We start from the raw sequence: 25292 nt of genomic DNA on the forward strand, positions 1-25292 counted from the left end.
GGCCAGTAGCAGGCTGAGGGGGGCCGGCGGCCGGGACCCCAGCTGGCAACGGGGCAGCAGCTGGAACCCCAGAGCAGCGCATGCCATCAAAAATCGACTTGCACGCCACCTTTGGCATGTTCCCAACCCCTGGAGTAGAAGCACGGGGAAGTGCATTCTCTGCATTGGGGGTTTTGATTGTGTTGGGAGTACAGGATCAAGGGGCAGATCATTGCTCCTGGTCTGGCCTCTTTATGCTGCATGAAGGGGCTGGGGTAGAATAAAAGTCCAAAATTCTAAAAGCCCCAATTCCAGCCAGGGGTGGATCCCTCCAGCACAGGAACCATGGAAGATGGCCATAAGGCTGATTTCTGAGGATCCTCTCATAACCTGTGGCATAGATGGCAGGAAGATGCATGCATGCTGGAGTCAGCAGGGGTGTGTCTGCGGGGAGGCAGGGGTACAACTATGCACTGGTGACCATAGAGCAGCCCAAGGAGGCTGCAGTGACTTAAATAGGCCCTCAGGTTTGTCTAAATTATACTGGCTGGAGCAGCTGAGGATCAGGAGGGTGCAAAGCCACTTTAGCCCCCACTCCTGTGGCTGCAAGTTCTTTGCTGAGCCTGTAAGAAGCGTAGCACAGACTCACCCAAGATCTTTAGGTTGAAGGAGAGAGGTGGCTCCTTTGAGGAAAGAGAAGAAACAAAGAAAGAGGTTGGGAAAGCTGTAAATATTAGAGTCTTGTGAAAAATATGTTAATTGTTTCTTTTCTCCTAACTTCCTAGTAAAATTTCTGTGGTTCCTCCTACTCCCCCTCCTTTCACTGAAACCACCGGGAGAAACACCACAATGGTAATGTTTATATGTGCAGCTATCTAAGAGCTCTTTCAGTGGAAACGGCCAGCCGCAGAAGTGTAGCACATAGGAACAACTCATAATATTGTTTAGGAATTTGTTGCAATATAAATTATGCTTTTATTTCCTTTGTCTTGTTCCTTTTTCTGAGGAGTTGGTCTCTTAGGGACATATTAGATTAGTCACCAGTTTTTTAGTGCATATTATGTAGCCATTTGTAATGAAAACTTTGCATGTGTTGTTTGTATAAATGAGCAAAGAGCAGAATGATTTTGATGTTTGCAATTTCATCACAGTTTCTAGCAGGTGGATTATTAGGACCGGATCCAAAATCCATTGAAATCAATTGGAAGACTACCATTGACTTCATAGGGCTCTGGATTGGGCCCTGGTGCCCTAATTCAGCAGCCCTTCCCTGCTCAGGAGAGCACTTAAGCACATGTTTAATTTTATACACATGCTTAAATCCCATTGATTTTGATGAAAAATTCAGACTAGCTCTACTTCCAATCCTTGTGAGGATCCTCTGAATCTGGACTGCCAGAAGCATTGCAGCAGCTCTAAGATTAATAAGACTCTTTCTTACCTTAATTTAAATGCAAACAATATTGTAAAAAATTAATCAGCTATGTCATTTGTTTAGATTTATGAAAGCAATATGGAAATTGCCTGCAGAGTTTTCTGCTGGTAGTTGCAAAAGAACTCAGTTGAAAGAGCCACCCCATTCCCCAGCCAAATACTTTGGTGCTAATATTTACATGTAGTGCAAAAATATGTGCTTATAAATGCTACAGAAATGATAGCTCTGTGCAACCTTACACACGTGCTGTTTTTGCAATTTCTAAAGGTGTGTGACATGGGAAGCTTTGAAAACACAGTTCTTGATTTTCTCTCTCAATTTTTTTCTCTCAATTGCAGGAAATCAGCCAATCTAAAAGCTTTAATAAGTCTGTGGAAAACTTGTTTCTGTCTCTTGCCACAAATATGAAAAGTAAGTGTCCTTCAGTGCTTTGCCATTTAAATTTGAGCCACAAGTGGTTATAAGTGAAGGGTCTGTTAGTGACTGCTGCTAGGACCAACAAATAGTAAGACATGTCTAATTTTCCATCAGAATTCCCTCTAATTTTTTAACAAGCTGAGCAACTGATGATCCCAGCTGAGCACTCTCTTTTCTTGCTAAGTTTTTTAAACAACTGTAATAGTTCAGATATGTGCTGATAAAACCTGAAAATACTACAGCAAACTCAACTATTGTGGCGTGGAATATGCCAACTTTCTATTGTGGTAACGGCTGTATTATCCATCTTTCCCAAGTGAACTTGTCACAGATTGCCCTTCTTTGATCACTCTCAGAAGGAAGGTTTTAGTATTGTCTTTCTCTTTCCTATCAGTTTTTTTAAAAAACCTCTCCCGTCTCTTTCTCCCTCATTCTAACTTCCTGTCAGTGTATGTGTTTTTAAAAGTCATCCTCACCTGTCAGTTCATCTTTAATCCTGATATCCTTTGTCCTCATTTTCCTCTTTCACTTATTGCTATTCTCTTCTTCAGTAACTTTAGAGGGCAAGTTTAGGCTTTGGATACATATATGGAACAACCTGCACCTACTGGAGGGCAGACTTTGGTCCTATGTGCATAACAAAAGGGAGCAGTAGCCAGAAGAGAACAAGTTCTGACCCTTATGAAGACCAGAGACCCCACAATTAGCATATATATTTTACTTATCTGCTGCCTGCTGCAGAGACTGGGGGCAGTTGTAAATGTTGTCTCTCATGGCTAGAGTAGTATCCTTATCCCAAGGATTATAAAATGAGACTAGACCTGAGTAACTTGGCACTAGTTTCTTGCCTCCTCTCTGTCGTCTTTCCTCTTAACCACTCCTTTCTAATGAGGAGTCCTCATTGTTTTTGCTGATATAGACTAACAAGGCTACCACTCTGAATCCTAATGAGACTCCTCCCTCCTCCCTAGCCAGTCCCCTCTCCTTGTTCTCACCAAATGTAATCCACTTTGCCCATGTGACCCAAGAACACTGAGAAGCATAACAGCCTGTATATATATAGACACTATGACTGTTAGTGTGGATTGAACTTGGAATATACAACACCAAAAGCACAAGCTGCTACCATTTGAACTAGGGCAGGAATCTCTTTAGCTGTAAGAACGTATGATAGGCTGTTATTGTCTGTGAAGTCAGCTACCAAAGAAAGACATGATCACTCACCTTAAGCCAGCATGTAACCCAAATACTTTGTGAGGAAGCTTGGCTTTTCCTTGCTGATCAGGGCAGAGCATGGAGGAAGGGAGGCCAGGGAAGAAAGGGGTGTTTCCTAGAAGGAAGGATTGGCTAGCTGGGAGTCACTGTAGCTAAGAGCTGTAACTCACCACTGCCCCCTGTTGGGCCAGGAAGCCACCTCTTCTTGACACTGTGCCCCTTAGTAGTTTCCTTCAAGCCCAATGATAAACATGTGGGCCAAAATTTTGAGTCATGAGTGCCTAAAGTTAGGTTCCTACATCCATATTTTGGCATCTAAATAAAAGTGTTTGCAGCAGTACTGAGCATACACAGCTCCTGTATTTTGCAAGAAGTAAAAACGAAGAGCCTGGCTGTGCCCTCAGACACTCCCATTTAAGCCAATGGGACTCGTGTGTGCATATCTGACAGCACATCTGGAGCCAAAGGATTTGAGTGTAGGATACAAAGCCTTAGTTTCCACAGATTGGATGGCTAGAAAGACTTTCCCTTTTAGGGTGCTAGTTCCAGTTGATTCTCTGTGGCAAAGAGAGAACGTTGTTATAACCTTTTAGTTGTTGGATGGCGTATGTGAAATGAGTTGCTGGTCTTGGTCTAGTTCACAGCACAATCCGCAACTGGCAATAATTGGCACCCTTATTGATTGTCTCAGCAGAGACGCCAAAGAAAGAATGGATGTGAAAATTGAACTAACTTGACTTTAGAAATGATCCCTCCAACAATCCCATTGTTAGAGCAGTGTGGGGCAAGCCTGTGCTGGTGCTGAATCTATTATAAACCTATTCGGCCCATTAGGCCTGTCACTCTGGCCCCTTTTATGAGTGCTGAATTCACTATATATTAAAAAAAAAATCCAGTCGCATTTACTGTAGGAGACGACTGGACTGAGCCTCTTTATGAATGTGTCACCTGGCACGTTCACTGCGTACACAACGCTCAATAAATGTAGGAGGATCGATTGCTCTTAAAAGTAAAACCTATGTCACAATGGCTTTAAATGTCAGACACCCCAGAGTCCCATTGTTCTCAAGTATCTTAACAGGCTTTGTGAGTTTTCCATTGCAGCCATCAGTGTTATACACTACAGAAAGATTTATTTCCCCAGTATATATTAAACGTGATGGCTGTTGATCTTTTTTGCACCACTTGTACTGCAATATTAACTCTTCATCAGGAGCTATGTAAGATAGTGTTTATAACACACACTGTGTCTGTTGCTGGGACTGCCCGTCTTTAATCTTAAGAATCATGAATATGTCCTCTCCTTCCTTCCCCTGAAATAAAGAGAAGCCCTCCTTATTGCACCCCAAGGTGAAAGAAGCAAAGAAGTGTTGCACTAAAGCTCTATAAGTGCACTGGCAGGTTTATTTGGCTAATTGTGTACAGCCCATAAGGATTGATGCATTACCATATTTTGTTGCATTACCTATACTGCAATCTGAATTGCTTGGGAAAAGGACCTTTAATGCACTGAGGCCCTAATTTAACCAGGAATTTAAGCACATGCATAAGTTTAAGCAAGTGAGCAATCCTGTTGAAGTCAGTGAGGGTACTCACATCTTAAAATCATGCATGTGGCCTGAATATAAAATGTTTCCACTTTCTTCCATATTTTGTATCCATTTTAATTGACTCCTCATTTTCCACTGTAGCACTCCCATAAATGATCATAATGGTATTGCATTTGTGAATTTAGGTAGGCAGAATGCAGTTACACAAAATGGGACAGGAACTTGCTTTCCCAGCTGTTTCTTTTTCTCAGGAGATCAATAGTAGATCTGTAATCTAAATGATCTGAAAGGCATAGGATTAGCTTCATACATTTCCAGACTTGTTGACAATCTTCATTATAAATGTGACCCTCTCTCCTTATATTCGTTTTAGAAATCTCAAAGTCCCAGAATGATATGAGGGCTGACAAAAGTCTCCTAACTACAGATTATGGGCAGGACATGGAACGGAGGAAGGAAAGGAGAAGTCAGTCTGACACTGCCATCGATATTGCAAACAGGGTATGCAATTCATTATACTTAGTTGTTATAATTTTAAGGGCTGTTTTGTGATTGGAATATGATTAGAAGACTGATGATTGTCGTGATACAGTACTGGCTTTATTAGATCAGTGGAAGCTAGTTAAGGTTACTTTGAGATGGCCACTGGATCTCCTCCTTTTGTAACTCTTTCAGTAATTCTTCTTTTTGGCTGAACTTCTCCAGCCTTAGTTTCAGCCCAAAGCTAAGGGCTAGTTTGCATGGAGCCACCTTGCTCCAACAGGGAACACCAGGAGCGCACATGGCTCACAAGCTCTCCTGGGGCTGCTTGGTGCACTCTGCACCAGCCAATAGGCTGCTCCTATTGCTCTCTGTCCATCTGCTGGCCCTCCTTCAGCCCCTACTGATAAAGACGAGACTGAGCTATGGCCCTTCCACACTGTTCCTGGGACTTTTGGGGCAATTTGCTGAGGAGAGAAGGTGTTGGCCATCATGTGAACTGTTTGGGGAAGGTTTCCTGCAGCTCCTCCATTTGCCCCTTCCCATGCACCTCCGCAAGGGCCAAATCACTACCCCTCAGTATTTTTGAAATGTTTGAGCAAAATCCATTCTCCTGTTTTGAAGTTGTGAGAGCGTGAAACAATTTAGTTTATCTTCTGTAAAAAGACGGGTAAGGGTTTGTTTTGTACACATCTAGCTCCCAAATGGCTGAGCTTTATCAGCTGAAACTTTCTAGGTAGCTGGGCCGCTCTGAGTTGCTGCAGCTATTTGAATAGCCTAGACTTCACATGCTGTCTTGTTACGTGAGGCGTTTACAAAACTGCTCCTGCTTTAGAGCATGTACTTCTCAGAGCAGGGGGCAGAAAGGGACATTTCCCCCCATGTACAATGTTCTACATCATGGTGGCTTTTCATATTCCACTAAAGCATCGGGAATTGGCAGGTGTCAGAGTCAGAATGCCAGACTTAATGCACCAGTGATCTGACCTGGTATGTCATTTAGAAAATAAAGCAAATTATCTGTGGTGTTTATTTTTATAGGATGCATTGAAACTATATCATAAATATGGAAAATATAGATAGGTTAATCACCTCAGTGCTTCCTTTTAGTTCTATACCAGTTGTGTGTGACCAACCATATCCCCAGTGTTTCCTTGTCGATCTGGTTTCACTGGAAAATCATTGCTGTGTTTCGCTACATTGGGAAGCAATAAGGAAGGAGTTAGTATACCGACATTCTCTACACACCCTAACCGTACTTTCATTGCACATTAAACACACATCCTATTGTGTTTTATGGATGAATGAGGTCTCTATAGTTTGAAATCTCCCTGTGATATGTTTGCCAAACAATATGTCTGGATTTTGTAATTGGCTATAAATGCTAAAGGTTTTAGGGTGCTAAAGTACGTCAGCACTTTATATTAAGGATATAGAAAGGTAACATTTTTCTTGATTGTGTTGTCATAGCTCTGCTCCTGGAGAACAGGAATTTCCAATGCCCCTCTAACTGAAAAACCCAAGCCTCTGCTGAAGTTTTGGCTGATTTGGGTGAAGTTTTGGTTGATCTTCTATTTTAGATGTCATCATTGCAATCTAGATTTTCTAATTCTGGTTGAAGTTTTTACTCACACCTTCTTCCCCACCCCTATTGTATGGCTCTTAGCATTCATGCTGTGATCCCTAAATGTACTTTTAATCTCTGTGAGCTGTTGTGCCCCCCTCTTACTTTTTCCTAGCATTATCTCTAGTTCTGATCTTTGTCTTCCTTTTGATAGTGGTAGTGGCAGTGGCAGTGTTCATCAGTTCTTACACTTCACTGTGTAGCCTGTTTGTTAATCTTTATCAAATGCCTCATCTGTTATTCCCTCTGTGGTTTCCTATTTTCTTTTTATCTTTGTAAACCAGGTTGCCACCTTTCTTTTTTTTCCCGGATCACACTGTTTGTGTTCTCTCTGCCAGAACTCTTTAAGTGATCTTAAACCACAGTTCTACCCTGAAGAGTGACTGTCAAAATGGCACCTTCTTACTCAACAGGTCTGATCCCTATGTATACTCAGACGTGCCTCCTTGCTTTGATGACATAAAACAGTAAAAATTTATTTTTACTCTTGTTAGTTTGTTCCAGTATCTTTCCAGGCATCAAAGTTAGGCTGACTGATGAAGACTGAAGCAGAATAGGCACTAACACCTCAGCCTTCTTGTTGTCGTCCGTTGTTAGCTCTCCTTCCTCACTAAGTAGAGGACCTTCACTGGCCTTCATCTTTGTCTTGCTCATAATCTATTTAAAGAACTTCTTCTTGCCTTTTATGTCCCTTGATAGGTGTAACTCACTCTGTGCCTCAGCGTTTCTGATTTTGTCCCTATATATATGTGCTATTCTAACCTTAGCACTGGTATTAACACTGCCCTGCCCATCATCTTTATGATTGTTTTGTATTTAGCACAGTAGAGAAGTATAATGGCTTGGATGGTGTTGTGACATTGCAGTCTATATGATTTTATAAAAAATATGCTAATGAGTGAATATAATGTAACTGGAATATGCTTCATGTAAAAGTTCTCTTGTAAGGTATCATTACAAAGCTTATAATCTACTGAGTGTGATCATCCTATTTATATAAATGTATCACTCTTGTATCTGAAACTAGAAATATGAAATATAACTCTGAGGGCCTATTGTAATTATGCAAAGTGTGGGCCATTAATGGTGGTTTGGAATCTTGATGACTCCCATTAACCAGGACTATTGACTGCAGATGGCTGTGTTTTACCTGCAAGTCTTCCTGTCTACGTGTGTGCAGGCAAATGGACAATGAAGTCTTGCAGTGACATGTGATCATGTCACCTGAACTGGAACCCATCTTTAACCTGGTGTCTTTCTATTGAGAAGGAGGGGGTGGGAACCCAGAGAGGAACAAATGATTCCCGCCTTATGCAAAAGATATATAAAGGGGTGGAATAGAACAAAGGGGAAGAAGCCATCATGAAGAATCCCCTAGCTACCACCTGAGCTGGTACAAGAGCTGTACCAGGGGAAAGAATTGTGCCCAGGCCTAGAAGGTGTCCAGTCTGAGAAAAAAGCTTACTGAAGCATCTCTGAGGGTGAGATTATCTGTAGTCAGTTTGATTAGACATAGATTTGCGTGTTTTATTTTATTGTGCTTGGTGACTTACATTGTTCTGTCTGTTACTACTTGGAACCACTTAAATCCTACTTTCGGTATTTAATAAAATTCTACTTATTAATTGACCCAGAGTATGTATTAATACCTGGGGGAGCAAACACTGGGAGTTGGGCATCTGAGTGTTAAATACAAGAACACTTCTGTTAGTTGCTTTCAGGTAAACCTGCAGCTCTGGGGCAAATAATTCTGACCCTGGGTCTTTATTGGAGCAGACAGGAGTGTCTGGCTCAGCAAGACAGGGTGCTGGGGCCCCGAGCTGGCAGGGAAAGCAGGGGCAGAAGTAGTCTTGGCACATCAGGTGGCAGCTCCCAAGGGGGGTTCTGTGATCCAACCTGTCACAGGTGTGTAACCTGTTGTTCAGAATGAGATCTGTTTTCAAATTAATCTCACCATTTCATCTTCATCCATGGCCATTTTTGTAGTTCTTTCTACTAGTAGTACAGGAAATCCCTGTGATTATTAAGGGCATGTTATCCCCTCTCTGTGTGTAAATAATTCTCACTAATGTTGTTGGCTCATTCAGGGAGGAATATTCTCACTAGTCCTTTGGTAATAAACTCCACCAAAGTGTTTCTTCAAACAAATATGTATTCCAAAGAGATCTTTTCCTTCTGCTATTTCCCCCCCATGCCCTTGATGAAATGTGTTTCACAGACTGTATTTTCTTGGAAGAACAGAGACTGATGGATGGGAGATACTGAGGAATCCTACCTCATCTCTTCATTTTGCCCACACAGTCAGAATTTTTATGGGGGAGTGGAATTTAAAGATGTGCTGCTTGGAACTCCCACATTCTGGACTATAGCAAAGTTACAGTTAAACAAACATTGAATGTTCAGCCTTTCTCTGGAGTCACGGCTAAAGTAAGACTTGTCACTCCATCCTTGTACTGACTCCTTCAAGTTACGTTCATTCTGGTCTTTCTTCACATAGATGGAGACAGGCATATGCCATGTATGCTGCAACATACAATTTGTAATTTCCTGGCAGAAGAGTTCTTTTGGCCAACTGCCAGGATTTTGGGGGTTGGGGTGAAGTTGTCCTAATGTGGCCTTTTATTAATACACTGCTACAGTAATTACCTTTAATTGTAGGTGCCATGTTAGCAATCATCATATGGTGGATAATGGCATGTCCACCACACAAGATTATGGATATACTATGGACAGGGTGGAGCAGCAATGGATCAACCAGTGTGTGTACAAATTACAATTTAGTTATAGACCTGTTCCTTGGTCAAACAGTCTCCCAAAGCAGGCACACCCATATGTGAATTGTAGGTATTGACCATATATTTATGTGGCAGAACACAGGGGGGAGGAGGGTGGGAACAAGTGAATGGAAGTTCAATGCTACATCTCTTACAGATAAAAAATATACCAACCCTTCAGCAACTCATCAATGGGACACGGGACGACAATGAAGCCTTTACCAAAAGGTATTGCAAGCAGGCAGAAGACATTCCAACCAGTCCCATGAGTGACACTGTATTCTGCGGTGGCAAAAAACATGTAAGTGTCAACGCGAGATGAAGCAGAATAGAACAGTGGTGTAAAATGGACTGAAGCGTAGGAGTTAAAAGCTTGTTCAGTATAGCGTGTGTTATGGATTATGCTCAGAAATAAGAAGAGAATTCTACTTTAGTTCAGATCAAGGAAAGACTGTCTGTCCTTGGCATGGTCCTTATAGCAGTGGTATAAGTTTACTGCAGCATAAATACAGCTGAATGAACGGCAGTTAGCTGAAACCTCAGGTTAACTGAAGTTTAGTTAATGTCCTCTGAGGTGTGCAAACTCAGCTGCCTCATTCTCTTCACTGAGGATAGTTTATAGAAAAGGACAAAAACATTAAAGTGCAAAGGCGATCATAGTCATTAGGGATGGAAAAGCCTTTCTAAACCATTGACATTTTCTACAAAATATAGTCCCCTGACTGATGACATATCAGATACTGCACTTGATCTTAGCCAGAAGGGAGAGAAGAAAACCAATCAGAAGTGAATGCAACAAGGGTTTTAAAGTCTATTTGATTTGCTGTTATGTTAACTGTATGTCACTGAGGGTAATGCTTTCAGTATGTTATAAATGACTTGACAGGAATTGTCAGGACACAGTGGGAATCATAGCTGCAGTGTCTAGGCATTTCAGAGCTGGAGTTAAGAAGGAAGGAAACTAAAATGGCTCTTAGGGGCCAAACATAGTTGAACCAGCCTCCTGCTTTTTAGTGACAGAACAATGAGATAATTTTACATGTGCTTTGCAGAGTGTGAATAACTATGTAACCCTTCTGCCCCTCTGAGTTGGCAGCAACAAGGGCCGGGTTCAGTATCCAGGGTTCCGTTTCAATAACAGAATGCAAAACCAGCTCGAGCCCCCACCCAGTGACCTGGGACAATTACATACAACCCCCCCAGGCGCCTCTAGGAGGCAATACTTCCCCACTCGCAAGCACAGAGTCCGAGTGTAGCAAAATCCTTTTAATAAAGGAGGGAAACAATGCGGCATCACCATTGGAGAAACACCACAAACCAGATGTCAGGGTAGAGCTCATCCTGACTCTGCTTACAACTATACAAAGTGCAAGGCAGTGGCCAATCAGGCCCTCGATGTTTGCTAACAGTTCACCACACAATTGTATCTGAGTTGCCATACATTTCCTCTTAGCATAGGTCATAACTGTGATGCAGTCAGCAAAGTTGACTTTTGAATGACAGTCACTACTGCTCTCTGTAGCGATCTGCCTGTATTCCTCCTTTTCCTTTTTGAACATGATTATTTTCTTTGAGGGATGGGAAAAGGTGCTGGAGAAACAAATACAAACCCCATTGATATAAAGGATTTACCTAACTTGTATTTCTTACAAAATATAAGTGAACATAACCCTAATAATTGCTTATAATTATATATTCCTTCATACATGAATAGATATTTTACCTGTTGGATAAATACCCCAGTAATGATAAAACAACCATATACCAGGGACAGAGCCTTCAGAATGGAAGAATGGACTTGGGGTCTCTCCTGTTAGAAACCCTTGTCTCCATGAGTCAGACCTCTGTCTATATCTGAGGTACAGGGCTAGTCTGTGCCTATAAGGCACAGCTCTGTGTTGGGGGGTAGTATGGAGATGTACTTGCCCGACTGCTCTGGAGAAGCTCAGAGGGGGGTTGTGCGTCCTAGCATCTTTCCCACCTTGCATCCGGGTCAAGCCCATTACAACCTAGCTTGCAATGGATTGGAGGACAGTTGCAGGATGCATTCTGGGACTCCACTGGCTGTACTATGGACAGCCCAGTCTAAACAGTGGAGTATCGCCTGCTGTCTTGTCAAAGGGGAGGCCCAGCTTTATCAAGCACCTTCTTTATGGGGGAGCTCTGTGATGCTGATCATCGATTCATCAAAATCTATCCTTTAACCTAAGAGATGGTGTCACTCCAACTCCTGCCAGCTGGGCTTGAGTACAGGAGCTCATTGTTAATTTATTATGAGGGAGGACCAAATGGAAGGGGTATTTCCTTGTTCAGTGTTTACAATGCCTGCTTTTGTCCGAGGGTCTGACCCCTGCTAAAGCCACTGCACAGCCTACTGAAAAAAAGGAACACGTAATGCTATCCAAACTGAGGAGCACTGCTTGGAATAAGCATACAGCTCCTCTGAATAAATAAGAGGGTCAATGAACTAAGCAGTAGGGCAGCTTTGCAAAACTGTCATTAAAATCTGTCAGCTGAGGCACAAAATCTATTTGCCTTCCTTTCTTATGATGAGTGATAGTGAAAAATGAATGAGTTTTTTACTTAGCTGTGAAATAATTTACTTCCTTGTGGTGAGGGGGTGAGTAGAATTTAACAAAACTGCAACAGAGATTAACTGCTGCTCTGGCCTACATCCAGTGAGGTCAGATGGATTACATGAGCTGTACATGGGTTCAAAATGTAACCCTAGCTCCTGTCAAGACTTCTTTTTCCACCCTCAGGCCAAAAAAGCAATGTGTGTTACTTGGAACTTAGAGCAGGTGACTTCTTTGACTTCAGTCAAAGACATTGTTATGAATTTTGAAATGGTTGCTTGGCAAGCTGCACAAATTAAAAATAACAACTGCAGTGCAGAGAGATACAATCTATTCTAAACATTAGCCTGTGTGATTAGCTGCTCAGGCATGCAAAGTAAGAACTCCTTGGTTGGGGGTGTAGAATAGGGCGGGATTATTTTTTCAAAGGAAGGGATGTCAAATAGTGATGACACAAAGGTGTTAGTGTCAGAAGAAATTGCTGTAATAACAAGATCTTAAGGACACACTTGCTGGTAACAGTACTTAAAAGGAAACCCTGAAGCACTCACATTAAAGCCTATAGTTAAAAAAGAATGGAGAGGAGACACCAAAACTGTCTTGAATAAATTCATAGTTCAATATGTTGAGAGCTAGATTACCCCCTGCAGTTATGGGGCTGCACTGGGGCACGGAAAGGAGTAAAGCCTCTTTCTTCACCCCACCTTCAGGGCCTGTGTAAGGGCTGGCCACAAGTGCTGTCTGGGCGCTTGGGCGAGCACAGAGGCTGCACCCCAGAACCTCCCCCCCCCCAAGGAGGGTAAAGAGTGGGCAAGGAGGTGCAGAGCCATGGGTCCACCTCCCCTATGCACTGGTACCCAGTGCTGGCTGGCTATGCAGGAAAAGTATGCTAGTCCCTTTAAATATGCCACTGGGGAGCCCTAGGGAATGTTTAATAAGTGACCCTCTTTGTTTCCTACAACACTTCCTCAGGCTCTTTCTAGGGCTGTGTACTTCAGCACTGCCTCTTACCATGGGCTGCATACTACAGACACGGTCTAGCTGTACATTTTTAGATGTTTGGGACTTTGGCCATTGACATCAGTGGGTGCCAGTCAGTCCAGTATCTATATTGTTCCTATCACATGCTTTTTAAAAAATCCTCTTTTTGGTCACATACTAATTTTTTGGGGAATCAACTTCCAGATAGAGATATGGTCTCATACAGTGAGTGCCTATAGGATAGTTATGCTCAGTCATGTATGGGGGACAGAGGAAGACACTGCCCTTACCTCATGGAGCTTACTATATAAAGATGGTTAATTCTGTATAGAAAAATGAACTAGTAGAATTTCAACAGAAGTTATTATTTAAGGCCTAGTATGGATAGTGAAGAAATAGCTTTATGCACGTATTGTGTTGGTTCTGAGTTGTTTGCTATAACTTTAGCAGTCAGTTTGGTGCAAAGATATTAAGATTTGAGGGGAAAAAACAATTTTATCTTATTGGATTTGAACTCCCTTTTTTTAATCCTTGTCTTTTCTTAGGGCAGTTTATATAGCATTAACAGCACTTGCACCGAGGCTGGCAATTTTGACACGGCTAATGTCACAGGAGAAATAGAGTTTGCCATCAGATACGTCTTTAAAGCCTGCACTTTAGAAGTCTGCATCAAGGCCTGCAAGAACCTGGCTTACGGAGAAGAGAAGAAGAAAAAGTGTAACCCGTAAGTGTTTTTGTGTCAAAAGAAAAAGCCAAAAACAAGGTGTTTAGTTTTTCAAGATACACGTGTGTGTGTGTGTGTGTGTGTCCGACTTGCCACTGTGTACTTATACACATATCAATTTATACAGAGGCCCAGATGTCAGACCATTAGCACTTGAGTTGTGCCTGCAAAAAATGCTTGTACACTCATTGTCTAGTGGTTCCAGCATGAAACAGAAAAGTTGGGAGATCTATGTTCTATTCCCGACTGACTCACTGCATGACACCGGGCAAGTTATTTAACACATCTGTGTTTGTCATCTTCAGCTATAAAATGAGAATACAAATCTCTGCTTTTGTAAAATGCTATGACAGCTAATGATAATTGCAAAATATAATATAAATAGTACCTGTGCAAAAAGTACCCATTTCTGTGTATGAAAGATGCCTGTGTGTTTTTTTTCAGAGTAGCAGCCGTGTTAGTCTGTATCCGCAAAAAGAACAGAAGTACTTTTGGCACCTTAGAGACTAACAAATTTATTTGAGCATAAGCTTTCGTGGGCTACAGACCCACTTCACCGGATGCAAGTAGTGGAAAATACAGTAGGATGATATATATATATATACACACACACACACAGAGAACATGAAACAATGGGTGTTACCATACACACTATGAGGAGAGTAATCAATTTAGGTGAGCTATTATCAGCAGGAGAGAAAAAGAACTGTTTGTAGTGGTAATGAAAATGGCCCATTTCCAGCAATTGACAAGAAGATGTGAGGAACTGGTGGGGGGGTTGGGGTAGGAACATGGGGAAATAGTTTTACTTTGTGTAATGGCCCATACACTCCCAGTCTTTATTCAAGCATAGTTTGATAGTGTCCAATTTGCAAATGAATTCCAATTCAGCAGTCTCTCGTTGAAGTCTGTTTTTGAAGGTTTTTTGTTGTAATATAGCGACTTTTAGGTCTGTAATTGAGTGGCCAGGGAGATTGAAGTGTTCTCCAACTGGTTTTTGAATGTTATAATTCTTGACATCTGATTTGTATCCATTTATTCTTTTACGTAGAGACTGTCCAGTTTGGCCAGTGTACATGGCAGAGGGGCATTGTTGGGACATGATGGCATATATCACATTGGTAGATGTGCAGGTGAACGAGCCCCTGATGGCGTGGCTGATGTGATTAGGTTCTATGATGGTATCTCCTGAATAGATATGTGGACAGAGTTGGCAATGGGCTTTGTTGCAAGGATAGGTTCCTGGGTTAGTGTTTTTGTTGTGTGGTGTGTGGTTGCTGGTGAGTATTTGCTTCAGGTTTGGAGGTTGTGTAAGCAGGGACTGGCCTGTCTCCCAAGATCTGTGAGAGTGAGGGATCATCCTTCAGGATAGGTCGTAGATCCTTGATGATGCGCTGGAGAGGTTTTAGTTGGGGACTGAAGGTGATGGCCCCACAATATGCCAACATTTTTATGCCTGACTTAGAACAACACTTCCTCAGCTCTTGTCCCCTAACACCCCTACTCTACTTGTGCTACAGTGATGGCGTTCTGTTCCTTTCTTTGTTGAGCCTGTCCTGTACTGGGTGACTTCTGGGTACTCTTCTGGCTCTGTCAATCTGTTTCTTCACTTCAGCAGGTGGGTATTGTAGTTGTAAGAATGCTTGATAGAGATCTTTGTCTCTGTCTGAGGGGTTGGAGCAAATACGATTGTATTGTAGAGCTTGGCTGTAGACAGTGGATCAAGTGGTGTGGTCTGGATGAAAGCTGGAGGCATGTAGGTAAGTTTAGCGGTCATTAGGTTTCTGGTATAGGGTGGTGTTTATGTGACCATCGCTTATTAGCACTGTAGTGTCCAGGAAGTGGATCCAGGCTGAGGATGATGGTGGGGTGGAAATTGTTGAAATCATGATGGAATTCCTCGAGGGCTTCTTTTCCATGGGTCCAGATGATGAAGATGTCATCAATGTAGCACAAGTAGAGTAGGAGTGTTAGGGGACAAGAGCTAAGGAAGTGTTGTTCTAAGTCAGCCATAAAAATGTTGGCATATTGTGGGGCCATGTGGATACCCATAGCAGTGCCGCTGATTTGAAGGTATCTGTTGTCCCCAAACGTGAAATAGTTATGGGTGAGGACAAAGTTACAAAGTTCAGCCACCAGGTTTGCCGTGACGTTATTGGGGATACTGTTCCTGACGGCTTGTAGTCCATCTTTGTGTGGAATGTTGGTGTAGTGGGTCTGTAGCCCACGAAAGCTTATGCTCAAATAAATTTGTTAGTCTCTAAGGTGCCACAAGTACTCCTGTTCTTTTTGTGTGTTTTTTGTTTGCAATGTAGGTGCTAATGTTGGAACGTTTAACTCAGTGTCTCCTCTCTGGTTATTGTTTTATTTATGAATGATTCTCTCTGTCTTTCCATGGCAGAAGTCATTCATGGAAATTCATCGGGCAGAATGTCCAGCTGTATGGTTAGTGCTTGACCCTACTGTAATACATTGTTTGAGTGCATTTGGATCAGCTGGGCCAACACTAAGCATTCCGGAATTCCAGAGTTATGCTTAGATTCTACCAGAAAGAATTTGGCATTGAGTCTTTTGCAGAGGAGGATCATAAAACTGAACTCTAATAAAAGGATCCTTCTTGGAATGCCAGCTAATGCCATGGCACAGTTAGGGAATATTTAATAAGTGACTGAATAACCCTTGAGTTTCCTGGTGGCGTAGCCAGCATACAAATCACCAAAAATCTGAGAGTGTGGTGTGGGAAGTTCCATGTAGTAGTGAACATTACATTCTGTATTTGGTGTAGAGAGTGCTGTCTCTCAGCCAGTAGGAAAAAGTACAGGCATTGTTTACAGTTAGAACACTTGACACAGAAGTTGGCTGGGGTAGGTGTTGTTTCCAACACTTATGCTAGCAACCTGTCAAAACTGTCAGCTTGTTGGCTGGTTTGAGCTATGGCTGGTTGGTTTGCATGACTCCCTGTTGCTGAAAAGGCTTTTAAAATACACACAGTACAAAGGGGCTTGGGAAGCACAGGGAAGCAGTGCATTGCTGCTGAAAGCTACAACTGATCTTCAGTTTCCCCAGAATGTAACCCAGACTAGTTTAACAGTTATAGACTGTTATAAATTAAATATAAAATACAACTTTTTAAAAGAATGTTCTGGTAGAATTTGTCTCCTTCACCACAGGCCCAACGAGCAGATAATGGGCATCCATAATGCTATTGATCACCTTTGGCTCTGGATTCATACTCCATGGTATAGACCATTGTCTGTCCATAAAATTCTCATTCGGAGAGAATATTGCTTAACTTGAGTTATTTATGTGACAGGGGCCCTCTCAAATTCACGGTCCATTTGGTCAATTTCACTGTTATAGGATTTTTAAATTGTGAATTTCAGCATTTCAGATATTTACAGTCCTGACCCAAAAGAGGGTTCTGGTGATGGTCGCAAGGCTATTGTAGGGAGGTCGCAGAATTGCCACCCTTACATCTGCATTGCTTCTGATGGAGGCACTGCCTTCAGAGCTGGGCAGCCGGAGAGCAGTGGGCAGCGCAGACATGAGGGTCGCATGGTATGGAAGGTGATCATCATTTTTTGGGTGCAGGCAGAGCCGGCCTTATGGGTGGATGACCGACCAGGGTCCCATGGTCAGGGTGGCGTTGTCATCCCCCCAGCCCAAGGCCCCTTTAGCAGAGACCAACGATTGAGAGGTCATGGAAACTGACCTGCCCTCTAACTCTTAGAGATGATCAGAACAGGATTGAAACACGCCAACTGAACAGTATGTGAGGAACACTGCACTGCATCTGTCCATTCTGTTGATTAAATAGAGGTTGTCAGGCACCATTAACCAGCACTGAGTATACCCTGGAAAAATTCAGAATGTGCCAAAGATTAGAGAGTGGGGAACATGCTGCTTTATTTCCTTCCCTTTCTTTCTCAGTTTGAACTGTCCTAAATTTTGCTCTCTCCCCCAAACCCTCTCTCTAATTGCAAGGTATGCAAAGACTTATTTGCTTCCCGATAAATCTTCCCGGAGTAAACGGAAGACAGCTGTTAAAAAGAACACAGTGGATCCGGCATTCCATGAAACTTTAAAGGTGACTTGTAGACATTTGTGACCTGGAAAGATCTCTCACTTGCATAGCAAAGTGTCCACTTCTGGTGTCCAATCCTACAAGCTCTCTGTGAGCAGAACTCCCTTTGACTTTGAGAGCCCTGTGTAAGGGTTTTTACAATTGTGCCACACCCTCCAATTCTAGGGGTCAAAGTGAACCTAACCATTAACTAATGATGGATGCCAATCAGAATAAAAGCAGCCTCTTGTACATTTCTGTACAGCTCTATTAATAAGCTGCAAGCTGACAGAAAAAAGGAACATCTGGCTCTGTCCATAGAAAACATAAAGTTGACTGAATTCTGTTGCAGTTTCTGGCTAAAGAGATCGGAAATATGGTAAAAGGAAACTCTCATATCTTTTTATGGTTACATAGACTAACTGTGTATATTACAAAGGAAAATTAGTACTTTGTACTGTTATCTGTTTGAACTGACAGCTCTTTTGTGAACGTCAAAGGGAGTGTCTCTTTGCAATTTGCTACATGAATCACAGCTATTCCATTCATTCCTATTGTGCTCAAAGGAGCGATCGATCCTATGTGTTAGTTTCCTCCTTTTTCTTCCCCACCACAAGTGATGTCTCATTCATAAGTGTTTGGACTTGTTCATTTACAACACATTAATCATCACAGTAGAGAGTAAGAGTGCCTGTAATTTTTCATTTTCAAAGTGCTTTACAGCATTATTTCATGAATCCTTACAGCACCTCTGTGCAGTCCGTAAGTGTTGTTATCCTGATTTGACTGAGGGGGAAGCTGAGTTTGAATGACTTGCTAAGGCTGCAGTGAGTTACTGACGGAGCTGGGATTAGAACTCAGCTGTTCTTACCTCTCATCTGGTACTAAGGCCATTATGTGTAACTGAGGGATTGCAATGATGTGCAAGGTAGTAAGGGCCCCAATGGAATCTGATGATGTCATTTATATGGGAGGGGAAAGATTAATGCCCAGACTCCTCGACTGTAATAAAGCTGTAGTGTTTGCACCTCCCCTGAGTCCACAGAACCAGCAGGGGTGTGGAGTGGGTGATGGTGGGGAGGATCTCAAAAGGCAGAGGAAAGCCCCAGATTTGGACTCTGAAGTCCCAGATTCTGGCTAGCTTTGCAGAAGAACTCCTGCTCTATGCTTCTCTGCCGTATGCCCCCTTTCGTGGCAGTATGGCACGGCTAGTGCCCCTTGTCTGCTGGCAGAGATGTGCAGAGGGGAGTCACTGAGGGTGCAGAAGGCGTTATTGTCACCTAAGGCTTTTCCTACAGATCAACCATAATTTTGGGGTGTCTTCTCCCTTCATGGCTTGCCATGCCAGCTTTGGGCCTCTGAGATGTTTTGCAGAGGAGGGCAAAGGTAGTTATGTAGAGTGGAGAAGTGTCCAGCGTAGCTACTTCCCTTTCTGCATGGCTCCCCTGTGACTTTTTGCACAGATTTATTCCCCTCCACCAGGGCCGGCTCCAGACCCCAGCGCGCCAAGCGCGCGCTTGGGGCGGCGTGCCGCGGGAGGGCGGCAGGCGGCTCCGGTGGACCTCCCGCAGGCACGCCTGCGGAGGGTCCGCTGGTCCTGCGGCTCCGGTGGACGTACCGCAGGCGTGCCTGCGGAGGGTCCGTTGGTCCCATGGCTTTGGTGGAGCATCCGCAGGCACGTCTGCAGGAGGTCTACCGGAGCCGTGGGACCGGCGACCGCCAGAGCGCCCCCCGCGGCGTGCCGCCCTGCTTGGGGCGGCGCAATTCTTAGAGCCGCCCCTGCCCTCCACACTGCAAAGTGAGAGAAGGGGGTGAAGCACATGGGCCATTGTTGCTAATTATTGTTGTACAATTACAGAGTAAAATAGGATAGGGTCTTGCTCAGTCTGCAGTGGAGAATAACAGGATGGGAATGGGAAATATTCTAAACTGTGTGAGGGAACCATGAGACAATATGTTATCTTCAAGACCTCCCTCATGACATGAGATGCAGAAATCAGATTCTGGGCCCAATCCTGCAGCCATTACTCAGCCAAAACTCCCACTGAAGCTCTCTACCAGGACAAGCTCCAAGACTCAGCACGTTCACTTTACCCCTGTACGTGTACTTAGAGGACTGTTCATAAGCCTGTTTCATTTAAACATGTGAGTGAACAGTCCAGTATAAGGACTGTTATAAGGAGCAGGTCAGCGTGTTTTGGCACAGTCTGTTTCCAGGAAAGATTCAGGGCTGTGTTACCACTGAGGATTGGCCCACTTCCAACACAGTGCGCAGGTGGCAAAGAGAGGCATTACGCCTCTGGCAGTGTATCAGCCCTTTCACTTTCTCAAACACCATCCAATCCATAAATCTAAATAGCCCAGGTAATTTCCAATTGGTGGCCTCTATTGTGCTCTTGCTTCTTAAAGATGTGTGCAGCCATACAGGAGACATTGTCCCTACATCTTAAGGAGGCCAGAAAACAGGCTTTGGACCCAAACTTAGATTTGATAACATAAACAGGGTTTTTTACAGAATGTAATGGGCCTAAATCTCATTTATACTGGGCCTCCTTTACTCTGCCCTGGCCCTGTAAAGGGACTTAAAGCAGCAGTAAATGACAGTTACCCCACTTTATGTGGCCAGCGCAGTGCAAAGGGGACGTCGAGTAAATGAAGATTAGGCTCACTGTGAAGAGAACAGTTTCCGTGATTCTTAAAAATAATTCAATTTAAACGTTATTTTTCTTCACTTTAAATATTAGTCTGCACAGTGCTGCCAGCCCAAGCACAACTGCATTAGGCTAGTGCTGGAGGACTAGAACGTGACATTGGCCTGTTCAATGTTGCTGTCTCAGCTGAGCAAGGTGCAAAAAGTATGCAAAGAACAAAGAGCGTGAAAAGTTATTTACATTCTTAAATTCAGGTTATTCATCTAAGGTGTTAGCAGCACAGGTAGTGACACAGGTGGTCCTGTTTTATTTTTGTAATGTTAAAAGTGAGTGAATACAACGTTTTAGATGTGAGGGGCCATTACACTGGTTAGAGACAAGCATAGTGTGGGCAGACAATATGCAGATTTCCCAGTCCCAGCTCAGATAACACTGCTCAATCTAGATCTCCATGCCTTCAGCAAGTCCATTCTTGGGCTTCCTTTGAGCAGAGACCGGTGATTGTGTTGTGATTGGGTCTTGCTTTCATCAATCCTGTACTGCTATTTATCTTTTTTCTAGTATAAGATTGAATACTCCCAGCTGGAAACACGACAGCTTCAGATATCTGTGTGGCACTCAGAAACACTCAAGCGAAGGGTGTTCCTTGGAGAAGTGGTTGTTCCACTGGCGTCTTGGAATTTTGAAGACAATTCAACACAGTCATTCAATTGGTACCAGCTTAAAGTGAAGGTGACTCCTAGACTTTAGGTTATCATTATTATTTTTAAAGTTCCAAAAGATTTGTGTTTTAAAAAAATAGCATATAGTGAAAGCTGTATCAGGGCCCACCCTTACTAGATCATGGAGAGGAAGGATGAAATTTTGATGTAGCAGGCCAGTCCTGCCATATCAGCATATGGGCGGGAATGTTCCAGATATAGGTGAACAATGAGAATGAGGAGAAGGGGAGGTGGTATAGGACGATCATAATAATACAGACTTTGTGTCTCTCTCTTTTCAGTCTGGAAAGCCTGAAGACAACCTGGTTCAGTACAATGGAGAACTCCTGGTGTGTGCAAAACTGATCTTACCATCCCAGTCTAAAAAATGCCAGTATGAAGAGCAGATGAGAGGAGGTACAAAGTATTTCAGCCTTGTATGAATTACTCTGGCTGTGAAAACAAGGAGACAAACAAAGTATTTGTGTGTGCAAATTTGTGTGTGCATCTGGGTATAAACACTGCCTGCATAGGGGCTTATTCCTGCTTGACTAAATAGCCCCTACATATTGTGGCACGTATTGTGTTGTGATTATATAAATGGTTAGAAGCCTTTTAAGGTAAAACAAAAACTAGGTAAAATTATTTGAATTCCAGACTTGTCAGTCACATTTTCTCCTTTTCACACCAAAAGCAGGTATAAATGTGCTTATTAAAGAGGCTTTGGCATAGTGCACTCAGATGCTCTTGAAGCAAGCTTATGCCCTCAGACAGTGCACCTCATTTCTGAGCTGTAGCAGGCCAGTTATTCCACTCCTGGACCTCTCTGGAGTTAGAGACTCAGTTTTGGTAAATCAGGTGATGGGGAAATGTCTGCTAGGCACAAGCACTGCACTCTTCAGACTGTTTTTGTTCCTCGGTGGAGTTAAGTTTAACTTTTCATTCTAACTGGGATTCAGTGTCTGTAAATGGTGCAGTTGCTGCTGAAGGAAGTAAAAACTGTAGCGGGTCGATGATTAGGACACATTCTTTTGCTCACTGAATAATAGTAAGCACTGCAGGGAAGAGCTCCAGAGGTGGCTACATTGGCTGTGTTAGCCTCCTACAGCAGATCTCCTAGACATAGAAGTAGGAAGGAAATAGTGGAAAGAGCAAGTCAGTTGTTAGTTTTATTTCTTTCTGTCCCTTGGATCCCCATCTCCTCTCCCTGTATCCCAGTCACCATTCCCTTCTTGGTTCAATCCTTCTCCTCCCTCATGCTGTCTGTTCCCTCTCTCCTTTCTACACTCACCCGTGTTCCTCCTCTGTCAGCCACTCTTTCACACACACACACACACACACACACACACACACACACACACACACACACACACACACACACACACACACACACACACACACACACACCCCCCATCATGTGGTGGGTTGTGCCAACTGTCCCTGCTGCTGGTTCTGCCTCAGAGTTAAACTATGGGGTGTGGATTGCTCTCTGGATCTCTGCAGGTGCACCTGGGGGCTTGGTCTTTGAACAGACCCTGCCTGGTAAAGCTTCCTCATCATCATGCCACTGATTTTCCTCCCTCCTTCCATTTTTTAAAATCATATACTGTAAAAGTTTTCAAACCTTTCTTGTCTAAAATATCTCTGCAGTTCAGCAAACATGCTGCATTTCCTCACTTCAGGGCAACAATGCTTAGTAACTTTCCTTCCTTCCTTTAGCCCGGTGTTAACTAGCCAACCATTTACCCACACTGCTCGCTAATTATAAGCAATGTTTCTGTTTTAGGGAGAGAAGACCAAGCATCTGCCGATGGCCAGCTTCACCTTGTGGTGCTTGGAGCCAAGAACTTGCCTGTGATGAGATGTGGTGGCACTTTGAACTCATTTGTTAAAGGGTATGTTTTAACACTTCAGATTTAGAATCTTTTAAACCATCACCCACTTCTGCATGGAGCTAAACATTAGCTAAACACATACCAGGGAGTAGATCTTTGAGTAAGAGACATTACACCTGAGTATGAAGCCAGATTGTGGAGTCCTGTCTTATGATGGTGAGCGTTTACCTAAGTAGCTCCTGAGATTGCAGCACTCACCAGCGTAAGCAAAGGGGTCACAATCTGACCCTTAGGCCCCGTTCAGACAGATTTAGGATTTGTGGTAACTCCACCAGTTATTGAGATTTAATCTCTGCTTTGAATACTAAGGTTTCACAGTTGCAAAAGTGTTTAAATGTCAAGTTCAGAAGCAGTAAAAGGAAACACTTAGGAAATGTGATTACAAACAAGGGAGGAGAGCCATTCTTGTCTTCTTAATTCATGCTTTGAGCTGTGCTGTTGCAAAGTGAATTACAGCATTTTACTCGCTGGGAGAGGTAACCTATTCTCCTACTCATTCTAGGCATTTCAGAAGAGTTCTTTTATTACTATGACTATGTCAGAATGTTTGGAACTGATGTAGGTGACAAGTACACATATCTGTTGGCGACCACCCCCATCCTGCCTTTGTCACAGTGACTAGGAAGGGTGCATTCGCTGAAAGCTGTCACTTTGTATGTGAAACCCTATTATGTTCAGTCAGCATATCACAGAAACACGTACCCCATGCACACTCAGCTTTGCTGTCATTTTGTATTACCTTCCTAACACGTTCTCACTGTGCAAGCTAAGATGGAGCTAATCACATTTCCTGCTCCATCACTTCAGGGGTCAGGAAGGAATTTTTCTCCCATGTGCAGCATTGCAGAGTTAGCACTATGGGGTCATTTTACCTTCCTACAATCAAGCATCGTACACAGCAGGAGGCAGGATGTTGGATACCTGTAGTGAGGGTGTGTCTCGTTCCTGATAAGAGCCCCTTACCAGAGGTGGAATGGTCTCTTTAGTTTTGTGAGTGAGAGAAATGCTGCTCTTAGGCAGGCATTGCTGGATGGGCTGGGGGAGCAGCTGCTATTGGGAAGCAAAGGCTGCTACAGTCGTCCCTAACAATTGGATCCGCAAGCAGAGTCAACGGAGCTCATTCTTACTCCCCATACAGGTTAATGGGAATAGACCCACTGGCTTCAGTGGGAGGAGAATCAAGCCTACGATTTAAAAAAAAAAAAGTGTTAATATACTACCATTTTGCACTTATGCCTCACTTTACCAGTCAGAGCATTCCAATGAGAAGTGTCCTATCTTATTAGACTAAATGCTTCCCCGCCCCCATGGCTGAGAGATACAGGTAGAAAAGAGGTGGGTGAGGTAATATCTTTTAGGTCAGTGACCTCACCCAGCATCTATTTTATTCCTTTTTGGAAGTTGTCTCACTCTCCCGGACCAGCGTGAGATAAGACAGAAGTCTCCTGTCCTGAAGAAAGAAGCCTGTCCTCAGTGGAAGCACCTGTTTGTCTTTGACGGCGTGACCCCATCTCAGCTCCGGCAATCTTGTCTGGACTTGGCCGTCTGGGACCAGGCATCTTTTGGCTCAAATGACCGGTTCCTGGGGGGAGCCAGGCTTAGCACAAGTAAGTCTTTTATCATTAAAAAATTGAAGACAAAAGAAACACTCCACTACTCATTTTACAGAACAATAATAATAATTTACAATGCAGTGGCAGTTGGAGCCCCACTCAGGACTGGTGCTAGGCAAACACACCCGCACAAACAGCCCTTGGCCTGACGCACTTGTAGTCTTAGGCCTTGAGCCTGCAAATATTTATGCACATGCTTCACCTTATGCCTGTGAAAAGTGCCACTTAAGTCAATGGGGCTCCATATGGGCACAGGGGTCTGCTAACTAGGGGCAGGATTTGAGATCAGGGCCTAAGAACACAGACAGCAGAGCTGTGAAAGGCCGGGGCAGCCACTTGCATATACAAGTGTGATTTAAAAAATAACGACAAAGCAGCAAAGTAGGTGCCCGGTCTCTGCATCTGCCTCTCATTCTGTCCAGTCTTAATTGGCTATTTTCTTACAGATTCATGATAGAGCTAGGTGTGGAGGACAAGTTTGAAGAAAGAAGGGGGGAGTGGTCCCAATCTTGCAAGCACTTATGCCTTTAACTTTTCACATGTGAGTTACTCCCATTCAGTAGAACAGGTGTAAACTTAAGCATGTGCACATAAGTGTTTGCCCAGTTGGGGCC

The 25292-nt window shown here is 43.3% G+C and overlaps 1 protein-coding gene across 5 annotated transcripts in view; it reads left to right on the forward strand.

The window, feature by feature from the left end:
• Positions 1-25292, forward strand: part of SYTL3 (synaptotagmin like 3) — a 70043-nt gene that overhangs the window by 41614 nt on the left and 3137 nt on the right. For 4 of the 5 annotated variants that reach the window (XM_045010504.1, XM_045010506.1, XM_045010502.1 and 1 more), the window contains 10 exons: positions 765-831; positions 1753-1825; positions 4970-5097; positions 9632-9775; positions 13577-13755; positions 17740-17842; positions 21031-21201; positions 21473-21587; positions 22957-23065; positions 24467-24672. In XM_045010504.1, coding sequence (XP_044866439.1) covers positions 765-831; positions 1753-1825; positions 4970-5097; positions 9632-9775; positions 13577-13755; positions 17740-17842; positions 21031-21201; positions 21473-21587; positions 22957-23065; positions 24467-24672 — 1295 coding nt within the window. Of the gene's footprint in view, positions 1-764; positions 832-1752; positions 1826-4969; positions 5098-9631; positions 9776-13576; positions 13756-17739; positions 17843-21030; positions 21202-21472; positions 21588-22956; positions 23066-24466; positions 24673-25124; positions 25220-25292 lie in introns of all 5 variants that reach the window. The other variant, XR_006578186.1, reaches the window with a different exon arrangement.

Source organism: Mauremys mutica, chromosome 3 (genome assembly GCF_020497125.1).
Source record: "Mauremys mutica isolate MM-2020 ecotype Southern chromosome 3, ASM2049712v1, whole genome shotgun sequence".
Classification (NCBI taxonomy): domain Eukaryota; kingdom Metazoa; phylum Chordata; order Testudines; family Geoemydidae; genus Mauremys; species Mauremys mutica.